Source organism: Lytechinus pictus, chromosome 14 (assembly GCF_037042905.1).
Source record: "Lytechinus pictus isolate F3 Inbred chromosome 14, Lp3.0, whole genome shotgun sequence".
In the NCBI taxonomy this organism is placed as follows: Eukaryota; Metazoa; Echinodermata; class Echinoidea; order Temnopleuroida; family Toxopneustidae; genus Lytechinus; species Lytechinus pictus.
The window spans coordinates 16468854-16481813 of NC_087258.1; the positions used below are offsets into that span (position 1 = coordinate 16468854).

A 12960-nucleotide genomic window follows, 5' to 3' on the forward strand; every position below is an offset into this window, starting at 1 on the left:
CCTACTGCATTGATTGACCAATGTAGTTTTGTTGGTTAGTGTTGAGCTTTCTACGCTCACCATCACTGGTTGCTTTTAGACCACTTCTTTTTAGCTCAAAGTTCACTGTTGCTGTTGTTTCCTCCCCATGTAGTAGAGTATGTGAACATGCATGCTGCTGTCCCAGCGAACTTGCATTGGCATCTTGGAGATATTGATTCAATGCAGTTGAGTTCAATTTATTTCCATTCTCAAAAAGGAATAGAAAAACAATAACAGATATACATAAAAAGATAAGAACAGAGCAGTGTCTAAACATAGAAAATATATTGTGAGAATGAGGGGTCAACAAAAACAAGTATATAGCCGGATAAAATGTTGACCATTTAATTCAGAGCATATAACCATACATACAATGAATCTTAAGTTAGATTGAGATTACCTTTAATCTGTTACATTGATTGATTGATTGATTGGTTGGGATTTTTTACCTGATTGTTAAGAAAGCATGAATGCTTGTAAGCAAGCAACCAGAGGACCGACGGCTTAAGGTCCTCTCCGAAGGACCTGGTAATGAGGATTAATGCCTTACCAAAGGGCAATAGCGCACCAAGTGTGAATCGAACCCGGGTCACCGGAATACGAATCCCCCGCTCTACCGACTGAGCTATCGCGCCTCCTTTACTGAGCTATCCATTACAACGCTTTTAAATAACAGGAGCTACCATTTCTTACAGCAGGGTACTTGATTTTGTTATTGAGTATGTGGTCCTCACTGTTTAAGAAATAAAAATAACCCATGAAGGCAATATCCTGTTTCAAGTTCTAAAGACCAAACATTGCAAGGATTTTTATTTTAAAAGTGTTGCCAAATTGACCTTGTTGTGATGTAGTTCAGATTCCTTGAAGGTATATTGTCTGCCGTGTTCAAGAAATAAAAATACCCAAGGAATTCTGTTTCCTGTTTTGTGTTGCGATCCAAGCTTGACAAGGATTGGGATTTTAGTGGTATTTCCAAAGTAATTTTGGTTCTTATAAGTTCATCTTCCCATATAAGATTCCTTGAAGGTATATTGTCTGCCGTGTTCAAGAAATAAAAATATCAGAGGAATGCCATATCCTGTTTGGAGTTGTACGATCCAAACATGCCAAGTATTTGAATTTTAAAGGTGTTGCCAAACTGACTTTGTTGTGATGGAGGTCATATACCCATATAAGATTCCCTGAAGGTATATTGTCTACCGTGTTAAAGAAATAAAAATATCCGAGGAATGCCGTATCCTGTTTTGAGTTGTAAGATGCGAACATGGTAAGGATTTTAATTTTAAAGGTGTCAATATGACTTTGGTATGATGTAGTTCAGATTCTTTGAAGGTATATTGTCTTCTGTGCTAGAGAAATTAAAAACCCAATCAATGCAATATCGTCTTTCGATTTGTACGATCCGAGCATTGTGGCTAGCCAGAGGGGACACCATAAAAAAAGCCATCTGAATCAAAACGTCTTAGAGCTAATTACTTGCCGTAGGCTCGAAAGGAGGGTTAGCTAAAGAGTTGAGGACCTCAGGAATACTCCACGATGGAGCAAGCTTATGACTAGGAGGGCATTTGAGAAAAAAAAATCTCAAGAGCTAGGTAAGTAAACTTGAGTTGGAGACAAACGAATCATTAGGGAAGCCTGCAAGTTTCGCAGCGAAAGCCGAGTGGTACCCCTGATGGTTGTTAAAGACTTGCCTTTTTCAAAATACCAAACCAGGAAGTCTGTGATTCTACCCATCGAAGCCTGTCTCAGCTCTTTTGAGCAATCGGGGCGCCACTCTAAGAATAAACCGAGTCTAAGAGTGACAGTCCACTGACTTTCGGCCACAAATTTGGTTGCCCGGTTGGAGAGACCTGGGGGCCGTTTCATAAAGTTGTTCCTAAGTTAAGAGCGACTTTAAGAACGACTGGTGAACCTTTCTTACGTGCTAAGCCATCGCCAATGGTTTATACCATTTACCAAAAGAAAGGATCACCAGTCGTTCTTAAAGTCGCTCTTATCTTACGAACAGCTTTATGAAACACCCACCTGGGCCCTGGCATTTTCCCCGGGAGTGGCTATGCAGTACCAGAGAGAGGCTGCGAGACTAGTATGTCTGGCCTCAAGTGGAAGTGGAAACGATAACCCGTCCAGCAAGGGGAACTATGGTTTTCTCAGCCACCTTGGGGCTATCAGGAGGACCCGTGCTCTGTCTTCCTTGCTATTCCATAAAGGTCCCCAATGAAGGGGGAAGGGATCCAGAGCAAAGGCCTCTGGCTTCCTCACCAGAGAGAAAAACCTTGGAAGCTTGTGATTGAGCGAAGGTGCAAACAGATATATCTCCAGCGGAGTCCACGCGGCAGGGAGAGATCGGAACATTTCTGGACGAAGAGACCATTCGGATAGAAGGCGTCATCCCCGAGAGAGGAAGTCGGCAAGCAGATTGTCCCTGCCCTGGATGTAAGAAGCAATGGGAACGATTGCTTTGCACCGACACCAATTGATTGTATTTCTAGGATATTGTCTTCTGTTCAGCAAGATACTTGATGGTTTAACTCAGTAGGTTGTCTTCCGTTTGGCAGGATACTTTATGGTATGATTCAATATATTTTCTTCCGTTCAGTTCAGCAGGATATTTAATAGTATACTTCAGTATAATGTCTTTGTTCAGCATTGTTCAGCAGGAGACACTATTGTGTAGTTAAGGATACTGTCTTCCATTCATCAGGATACTTAATGGTATAGTTCAGGATATTGTCTTCCATTCATCAGGACATTTGATGATATATTGTCTTCCATACAGCTGGGTACTTGATCGTATAATTCAGTATATTGTCTGAATTATCTTCTGTTTTCAAGAAATAAAGAATAAAGTATTTGTCTCTTTAGTTTCCACCATTTGTAGAAGAGTATCTGAATATACATAAATGCAGCTGTCCAAGCGAAGTCAAAAAGGTTTACCCTCTTGAGATATTACTTTATTTGATTACATTAATTTTCCATTCTAAAAAAAAAATACAGAAATACATAAAATATATAAACAGAGCAGTGTCATAAAATATGAAACTTAATTATTAGAATGAAGGGTCAACCCCCAAAAAAGGATGTCGCCTTATAAAATATTGACCCTAACATTTAGAACATACAAAATATATACATATTGATCAACTAAAGACGTATCACATTTATTAAACAAAAATTGAATACATGAATTTAAAAAAGTACATACTTGACATGTTTTACTTTTCACTTTCATTTCTTTCTCTTATGTTTCTTTTTTATTTTTGACTTCCCCAACTTGACACCAGTGCATAGCTATTCTGCACATCTTTCCTCTCTTTTCAATTGACTAATTTCAAACACTTATATGGGTCTTGCTATATGTGTAAATGAAAACTTCCTGTGTAAGTGCATTTATTATCATTACTGCATATTCTAATATGTATACCATTCTTTTAGTGTATGATACCCAAGACAAGCTATGTTGTATTAAAAGTTTGATTTTTTTTCCCTTTTAGATTCTGTCATGGCTGTCAATCTCACATCAAAGACCAAACGGTAAATATTTCATTTTAGGATATCATTAATTTGAAATGCCCAAATTCTCTATAGCACAATATTTCACTTTTATAAATCTAGGTTGAAGTATTTTTGCTCATTGAATATTATATTTATGTTTGATAGAAAAATAATTATAGATGATCTTTGTAGGTTTGCATGGTGGAGTTTATAATGTGGCGATGGTTTACGGTTCACCATGTGTAATAAGAAGGGAAGGAAATGCAGGCTGAAAGATTGAAATGGAAAGACGAGATAGGATGAAAAGAGAAAATTAGAAGTATTCTTTTCTTGAAAGTGAGTGAAGTCCTGAAAAGGACTGTAAACCAGATGAGATGAGCTGAATATGGCTTGAGTAGTGATGGTTTGAGTAGTAGCAGGATGAAGTGAAGAGAGGTTACTCTCTTCACTACCTTTTCAGGAAAACAGTACTTTCAAGAAAAGAATACTTCTAATTACCTCTTTTCATTTCAATCTTTCTGCCTGTATTTCCTTCCCTTCTTCATATTACACATGGTGAACCGTAAACCTTCTCCACGTTAATATAATTATAATTTCAAACAAATAAGTTGATTATTTTCTGGAATTCCCCATAAATGTATAAAGGGCATTTAAATGTGTTTCTTGACAAAAACTGACTCAAGAAACCAATCAATTAAATGTTTAAGAAAAAATGTTTAAGAAAGGGTAGTGCACATCGGTGCCAACTTGATATTTTCTATCAGGGAGTATTTCATGACAAATAGGGAGGCTCCCCCTATAAATCTAGACAATCAAGGTAGAACTCCATGCAAACAGTGAGAAATTGAATATTAATAGTTTACCAAGGTAAACTGTGGCCTACTGGAATCAGGTGGGGAGTTTTGTGTTTGTAAATTAACGCGTGACAGGTGATACTTTTCTTGTGCTTGAGCAGATACCATAACATTTCCGTTTTTACGTAAAAGCAGTGAACTTTCTAGGATTCTCATCAAATCCTGATAAGTAACAAACTTGGAATCCCAATGCTTGTTAACAAAGATAAATTCAACCTATAAAGATCAGAATTCAACTTATTTAGATTATGACTTCGCGCAAGAAAGGGTCATCAGTCACTCATGAAGTGGTTTGCAGCATATGAACAGCTCTGTGCAACACCCTCCTGGTACCTTGCCTATTAAAGAATTCGCTAATCTAGTCCTTGTGGAATTAGTGATTTAATTTTTTTCAGAAAAGTAAAAAATTGTTGATATAGTGTAGCTTTTTATTCTGTACTTGTATGTAGCCATGAAAATCTGGAACTGAAAACAATGAAAATGTTTGTAGTATGTTTCATCTATTCATCGTCTAGTCTCTACTACTAAAATAAGTGTTTTTGTGTAATTTGTCAACATTTCTTTCTTTCGTTTCTTTTCCAGGCATTTCGATGTCCCAAGTGCAGTAAGATATTTTGTCTCGACTGTGAGCTGTTCATACAAGAGTCTCTTCACTCCTGTCCTGGCTGCGCTAGTACCAGACCATCGCAATCTCTACACCACCAGACCAATGGAAACAGAATTCTGCACAGCTGATAAAGTTCAAGATTAAAACCTGGTGTGAACGCATCTGACTGACGATAGATGGAAATTGACATTATATTTTGCATCGCAGAAACAGTTCAAGGTTAAATCTTGGGTGGATGCATGTGTGATGGGCCATCAAAACATGGAAACTGTCTTTTCCTAAGCTGATAACGTTCAAGATTAAACCCGATGTGAACGCACATGTGACCAGCATTAGAAACTTTATTTGGAATCGCAGGAACAGTTAAATTTTCAATCTTGTGTTGTGTGGATGCATGTGGTGGTGATTTTTTTACCCGATTGCTAAGAAAGCATGAATGCTTGTACACAAGCAACCACAGGACTGACGGCTCAAGGTCCTCTCTGAAGGACCTGGTAATGAGGATTATGCCTTCCCAAAGGGCACTAGCGCACCAAGTGAGAATCGAATGCGTGATGGACCATCAAACCATGGAACCATTGCTGATACATTTTGGGATTAGACTTTGTGTGAACGCTCATCTAAAGGGTCATGAACGCAGTTCAGGATTTAAATCTTAAATGTGAATGCACTCTTAAGTGCTGAATCCAACTGACTGGCCAAGGTACCAGTGGAAACTGTATTTTACATTGCTGATACAATTAAAGATTAAATCATGTGTGAATGCACTCCTAGTGAAACTGATCGGCCATGGTACCAACGTAAACTGTACCATATTTTGCATTGCAGTCTTAGTTCAAGATTAAATCTTATGTGAACACATAATAATAATAATATAGGTATATTTACCCAGGGAAGCCACTTCAGTTCTGAAAACTGTTCTCCCAGCGGGCCCTGCCATTATTACCCCGGCTTTAGCTGGGCTGCCGAGGCGCTCAAGCATTCAAGGAATTTCTTCCTACCGGGTACCCATTCACCTCACCTGGGTTGATTGCAGCACAGTGTGGATAAATTTCTTGCTGAAGGAAATTACGCCATGGCTGGGAATCGAACGCACGACCCTCTGTTTCAAAGTCAGAAGACTAATCCACTGGGCCACAACATATCACCCAATTGCTTCAAGAACAGTAGGATAAACACAACAGGAGAGGAAATTAAATTGGATTATGTATGGGCTTGGAAACATTTCATGAAAGGAAATAAAATACTAGAATACAGTATTTTGGTTGTGTACAGTTCTTTATTTAACAGACAGTACTTCAATACAAAAAAACACAGACCACATAGAAGAAGCCACTCCCAGAACCACTTCCTCAGTACATTTTAATTACAAAAATGCAGGACAATAACTTCTTGTATCATTCTCTTTGCTGAAACCACGAGGTACATTTACTTCTATACCTGTTTGACCTTCCAGTTTATTTTTTTTCTAGTCCCCCCCCCCCCCCCCCCGAGACATATTCATACCAAAAGCACTCAACCATCAAGGGTTTCGTAACAAGAGCTTAGCCTTTGATCATGTGATCAGTTTTACAATTCATTACAGATTACGGTCAATAAAATCAACCATAAAATAATTATTCTACGATGATTGCTAAGCTTTACATGACAGGGCCCAGAGTTCAGGGTCCTGTTTCACAAGACTTGTTATAATAACAAATGCACTGTCATCCAATCAAATCAAATGATTTCAGTAGCTTAAAACTGTTGTTGCAAATTTTTTATTATAACAAGTTTTATGAAGTGGACCCCAGATCTTAAATACATGACCAACCTCGTAGAGACCTGTGTGGAACAGTTACTTGCGAAACCTGAACATGGTCATGATTCTATTCATAAATCATGAAGTAATTAATTCATGTAAGCTGAGCTGAAAGAACACAGGTTTGATCTTCAATATAATAATTATACCAGTACCAGCCGCACAGAAACGTTGTTAGCGCTAACAGAGCACTAACAGTAGGCCCGGTCGCATCTTTCAGATTGCGATGTCTTTAATTCAAGATGTAAAATACATGTTGTGACATTAGGCATCACTGCGATATTAACGGTTGTAACGGTGCCTCTGTTAGTGCATTGTTAGTACTAACAACAATTTCTCTGCGGGGCTGGTACTCGTAAGAACCTCCAATGTTAAATGCAGCCAATGAAGTTTAACCCCCCCCCCCCCTCCAACTAATCTTTGCATCTATCAACATAAATAATACACCCTACACAATAACTAACCCTTTATAAATAAATGAGTTTTCGTAATATCAGGTTATATATATTCCACAACGTGAATCAGCACCATAGATGTTATTTGCAGATGACAAAATCAATGAATCCTAGCAAGCTCAGTTCTCCTAGGGTGCCCTCACCTCACCGCGTCTTACATCACGAATCCCGTCTCTGGATTCCTACATGAAAGATGCGGCTCTGATTTCCGGTAAGGCACCTAATTACATTGTAAACAGTAGATGCTTTTTTTTTCCTCCAAATTCTAGACAGGAAAAGCTTTGAAGCATTAGGGGCAGTTTCACAAGCAAATACTGCCCTCTATCCCTACTACTTCTATTTTTTTATCTTGTCTACATTATTTAGGAGTGCAGCATTATCATGATCTGCTTTTAAAGTCATTTTAAAGTACAAGGCAAGTACTAGTAATACAATCCTACAAATTGCTATGCGCATACATTGTATCTTTGAACAAGCCAAGCTCTAGCAGACAAGATTATATCACCTAATATGCCTAATGTAAATATTTGTCAATATCCTACATGCAACTCTCTTTTCTTTCCATCATCACCTTCATATGTCAATAAATATATACATGTATTTAAGCTTCCGCTATTGCTTTGATGCGTGACAATTGCTTCTGATATCCACGCTCATTCGACCTAAAAACAAGTTAAACATTCAGAAGCCTGGTCAAAATGATTTGCTTGAATTCTGCCCTTTTCCTCTTCCTCAAAATATGTCAGAATGCCCAAAGTATATAAAGATAAATACATGCACCGTATCACAGAAGGATGAAGAAGTATTTATCTTGGCCCTGCCAGTTGCAACACTTCATTTGGACACAAGTAGTCACAGGCAAGATGCCATTCAACAAATATACCTCAACCGTACGTATCAAAATTTCCTAGTAAAAGTATTCCTGTTCTGGTCAGTGCATATTCCAAATACAACAATTAGGTGTTCTTTTATAAAATTATGCAGCATTTGTAATAAAACCTGAGGTGTCCTTTTCTGTTTTGTTAACCAGCATTTCAAATGCCAATGAGCGAATGTTGTGAGGTATGTAAGGCACCAATGGCGGCCAAGTTCTGGCATCGAATAGTAACGATATAAAAGACGAAGGCGATCACACATGGTAATAGTGCTTACACGATAATGAAACCACAGTGCAACTCGTTGCTACTTACGTCTAAAAGTATTGAACAAAATTTACATATATATATGATTATGTGGGAAGAACTTGGATTGTGAAAAGCATCTTTTGGTAGACAAAATAGGTTAATCTGGATTTGCAGCACCTCATAAATCTCAAGGCACTAAAATCTAAGGCAATTGGAGTGTGAACAGGGCAAAATCTGTTGTAGTGAACAATGAAGTTTATCATTCCACATTATTATTATTAAATATCTACCACCTTGCCCGCATTGTTCAAGAATTATCCAACTGCACACAAAATATATCTAGAATAATTCTTCTTTGATTAACCAATGACTCCTTCATTTTCAAGATTTTACCTACCTTCAGTGACTAACATAGTTAAATATTGATAAGCATTGCATCAGATTTAAAAAATAATTCAAGTATCTACAGCAACATCTAACAAAATTGTCAGTAGTCATCTTGATTTTGAATGCCTTGAGCTCCCCCCCCCCCCCCGACCGCTTCCCTCTTAAATTTCAACCATAATAATTCCCGCATACACACACATATAGTACTTAACGATAACAGAATATACAAAATACATACATTAAATAACAAGGCAAATATTCAAAGATGAAACACAGACGAGACGTGTATATATGTTTTGCAATCCATTTCTGCTTTGAATTTGTAAGAAAAACAACGTAGTAGTTGCTATATACATTGTACATAGAGTATAAAAAACATTCATATAAAGGACTTTCACATGTCAATCGTGATGGGTTTACGATAATAAATTATATAACAGCACCAGATTGTAAAAGGTTTTTGTTTTTAATCTAATGATACCCTTGCTACCTACTACAGCAAGTTGCAATCAACCATTTAGTACCTGGTATGAAGTCAAATCACTTATTACATATTTTGATCAAAGCAGCATGAAATTCGACTTTCGAGGGTTTCCACAAGCAGCAACGTTGGAGGATGAAAAAAAAAACCTGTGAATCAAACTGATCAATCATTGTTTTCTATGATCTAATGAACATGTTTCTAACATTTCAAGCATTAAATCAAACCTCCCATTATTAATTCCACGTTTAAAGTATAAAGGTATTTGCTTCTGCTTTCATAATGAGGTACTAAATGGTTGAGAAAGTACTTGCAGCACATGCAATATGAAGTCTTAAAAATCAGATAAAAAACACTTTTTTTTAAGAATGATATAAAAAAGGTCAAAGATTGAAATAATGCTGAATGTACCAAATTTGTACATTTTCAAGGTCAGGGCGAACATAAAATGCTGATATTAAAATCCATGCGGAAATAATTTTGAAAATGCTGATCACAATTTTTTTTTATATTAAAGAAATATTTTGATACAGTTTTTTTTTAAATAATAAGCCAACAAAAGTTGTATATCAAATCTGCAAAAGAATCATCAGAGGAGGGCAAATAAAGAGTATTCCTGAAAGAACACCTAACTTTGGCAGTCATTATCCTAAAACACGAAAATTTGATAATTTCCACATAGTTTTAACTTCAATAAATACGAGCCAATTAAAACCATGTCTACAAATATGTTCATGAAATTCATTATAAAATGGGTCGTACTTCAGGTTTAAAAAATATAAGAACTCCTACATATTCAGAAAGTTTCATATTTTCACATGAATAATGTGGGCAGTGTTTTAATAACATCAATCGATAACCCAATACATATAATCATAAGTTTTGCTATAAAAATGTTGTTCATACAATTTCATATTTTTAAATACACCATGATAAAAGCACCTTCTCAATATAATAGATGTCTCTATTTAAAAAAATGCAAATTTTTTGCCCCAAAATGATCTAAAATAACCATAGCTATAATTACATGTTAAAACACCTGGGACAAAGCTTACCCCAAGTATATAAATACATGATTGTTCGTTAATAAAAAAAAGGGAATTTAGTTTCTTTCAAAAAGCTTCTGGTAACATATAGAGAGGAGTATAAAAGATATCATCAAAATTCACAGTTTTCTACATTAACACCGTCTAGTGCTTGTTGATATAGGTTTATTACAGATGAAGGATTATCGTCTATTTGAATTTCTAGGTCTTTGACACACGCTTCTATTCCTTTGTTGTATTTGGTTCCAGTTAAGATCTCAACATCGGGTGGTGTACCTGTATGTTGAGTAAAAATTGAAACAAAAATAAAATGGATTGAGCGTAAATCTCCATCACCAAAACCAGGAAAGGTTCAATGTTGTCACTACTGTAATCACTAACCATCACAAACGTCATCATCATAGAGCTCTTTTAACATTCAAAATCATAAGAACACCACCATCATCATCAATCACCACCGTTGTCATCATCACCAACACCACCAACATGATCACCATCACAACCACTACCTTTACCATCATCACTAGCCACGGTAATCATCCCCCATTACCACAACCACCGTCACCATGACAATCATCTTCACCACCATCATCACCACCACCAAAGATCATTATCATCATTACCACCACCACCAAAGATCATTATCATCATTACCACCACCACGATCCCTACCCGGGTTGTAGTCCAAGCAGCTGCCGGCCTTGGCCTTGACCTCGGACAAAATTACTTCTACAAAGTCTGTGGGAATTACCAGACTCCACTGCATCCCTGATCTCTACCATCACCATCATCACCACCACCATCATCATCATAGATTCTCAATCTTCAATTTCTTACCTAAGAACAGAGCTCCTTTGACATTCAACATCCTAAGTACTCCAGCAGACTGGCCTATTACCACATCTTCATCATCTACTAGCAGTGTACCATCACGTCCTTGTCTACAAGAAAGAAATCAAAGAAATAATCACCGCTCTGTTTAGAATGAAAAACATCATTCCCTCTTTCAACCCATGAATCATTAACTTACTGATTACCATGAAACATTACATTACCAATATTTCTTATAAGTATCATAAAATGGATGAGATATCAATTGGAAGAAAATAAATGTTAATGTACCCAAATGAATTCAATCCAATTTTAACCGGTATATACCGCATATTTTTATTCAACTATGGTCATCCATGCCTTAAATTTCAATAATTTAGGGGAAGGTCAATTTTCTATAGATCTATTTCTATATTACAGCACAAATAGGAACAAATTGAAAAGATTACAAAAGATTTACAAGACCAATCTTGAGGGTTTTGATGCCAATTAATAGGGCATCCAAGACCTTGGATAAATTAAAGCCCTAGATTTCCATGCGAAGAATGGTCCAAGAACTTTGACATTGGATTAATCCATTTCTTATTGAAATGGGTCATCCTTATGTTAAAGCCTATGGAAATTACGGAGTTCAGGAGTCTAACAGGTTATCCCATTGCCTAGAAGAACTGGGTTGTCCCTATGCAAACCTCTTTAAGAATTACAGAACTTGGGGATTCGGCAGGTTATCCCATTGCCTGGTAGAACTGGGTTGTCCCTATGCAAAACCTCTAAGAATAACAGAACTTGGGGATTTGGCAGGTTAACCCATTGCCTACTGGCTCTGGGTTGTCCCTATGCAAAACCTCTAAGAATGACAGAACTTGGGGAGTCGACAGGTTAACTCATTGGCTAGTAGAACTGGTTTATCACTCATTACAGAGCTCAAAAGGTTAACCCATTTCCTACTGGCACTGTGTTGTCCCTGTACAAAGCCTATGGGGATAAAAGAATTCCGGAAGTCAATTGTTAATAAGTTTCTTCCTACCTTGTAATTGTAATATTATGTTCTGCACCGTCATCTATCCTGATAGTTGATGCTATGTTGGCTTCTCCGCTTCCAAGCTGATAGCTGTATCCAACAAAAAAAAAGCAGACGGCACTATTAAACAAACTGATGAAGACCCCACTGGAAATAAGCTTTCAAGCTATTGTGGGTTTTCCTGTTCAAACCTACTGATTTTACTGTTTGATGTATAAAACCCATTGTTATTTTTTGGTGACTTGGCAAATAAAATAAATCAATGATGAACTCAATAAAGAATCTATGAAACACCTCTGTTAATTCTTTCAATAGAATTAACACTTACTAAATAGGCATATATGGCTAATTTCAAGTTCAATGTTGTTGGTTTTAAAAGCAAAATTTAGATCGTTGTCCCAATATGTTCTCACATATTCTCTTTCACTTCTAATTTTTCAATCTATCCCACTCCCTTCTAAATCTTCTTCATCCTTGATTATGTGATTTGTGTGAGGTAAAACAGCAGATCTTACCTGAAAACAATGTATCCATCATGAAGACCAACAGCAATGAAATCTTGCCTCTCACCAGCAGATCCTTCAGGCTACAAAATGAAAAAAATAAAAAAATACCAGTAATATATCATCTCAACATCAATCTTGAAATACATTAATGTTAAACAATTGTAATTGATACGTAAATAAAAGCAACATTTCTTTTCAGCTATGGGGCAATTCCATTAGAATGTTCAACTACCTATAAGTGGGATCGTCCTCAAATTGTTAGTCAATGTTTTCAAGTTTATAAGGGGTGTAATGCTCTCAAGTTTTCAAGGCTTGGGCAATCGCTAAGTGA

General features: G+C 36.8%; 2 protein-coding genes across 2 annotated transcripts in view; one reads left to right on the forward strand and one right to left on the reverse strand.

Moving 5' to 3' along the window:
* LOC129276554 (general transcription factor IIH subunit 2-like) overlaps positions 1-8121 on the forward strand; it is a 31328-nt gene extending 23207 nt beyond the window's left edge. The window contains exons 15-16 of the mRNA XM_064109880.1: positions 3516-3555; positions 4953-8121. Coding sequence (XP_063965950.1) covers positions 3516-3555; positions 4953-5105 — 193 coding nt within the window. The 3' untranslated portion in view covers positions 5106-8121. The remainder of the gene's footprint in view (positions 1-3515; positions 3556-4952) is intronic.
* Positions 6237-12960, reverse strand: part of LOC129275781 (basement membrane-specific heparan sulfate proteoglycan core protein-like) — a 116969-nt gene continuing 110245 nt past the window's right edge. The window contains exons 72-75 of the mRNA XM_064109134.1: positions 12639-12709; positions 12130-12213; positions 11109-11212; positions 6237-10547 (exon numbers count right to left, since the gene is read on the reverse strand). Coding sequence (XP_063965204.1) covers positions 10384-10547; positions 11109-11212; positions 12130-12213; positions 12639-12709 — 423 coding nt within the window. The 3' untranslated portion in view covers positions 6237-10383. The remainder of the gene's footprint in view (positions 10548-11108; positions 11213-12129; positions 12214-12638; positions 12710-12960) is intronic.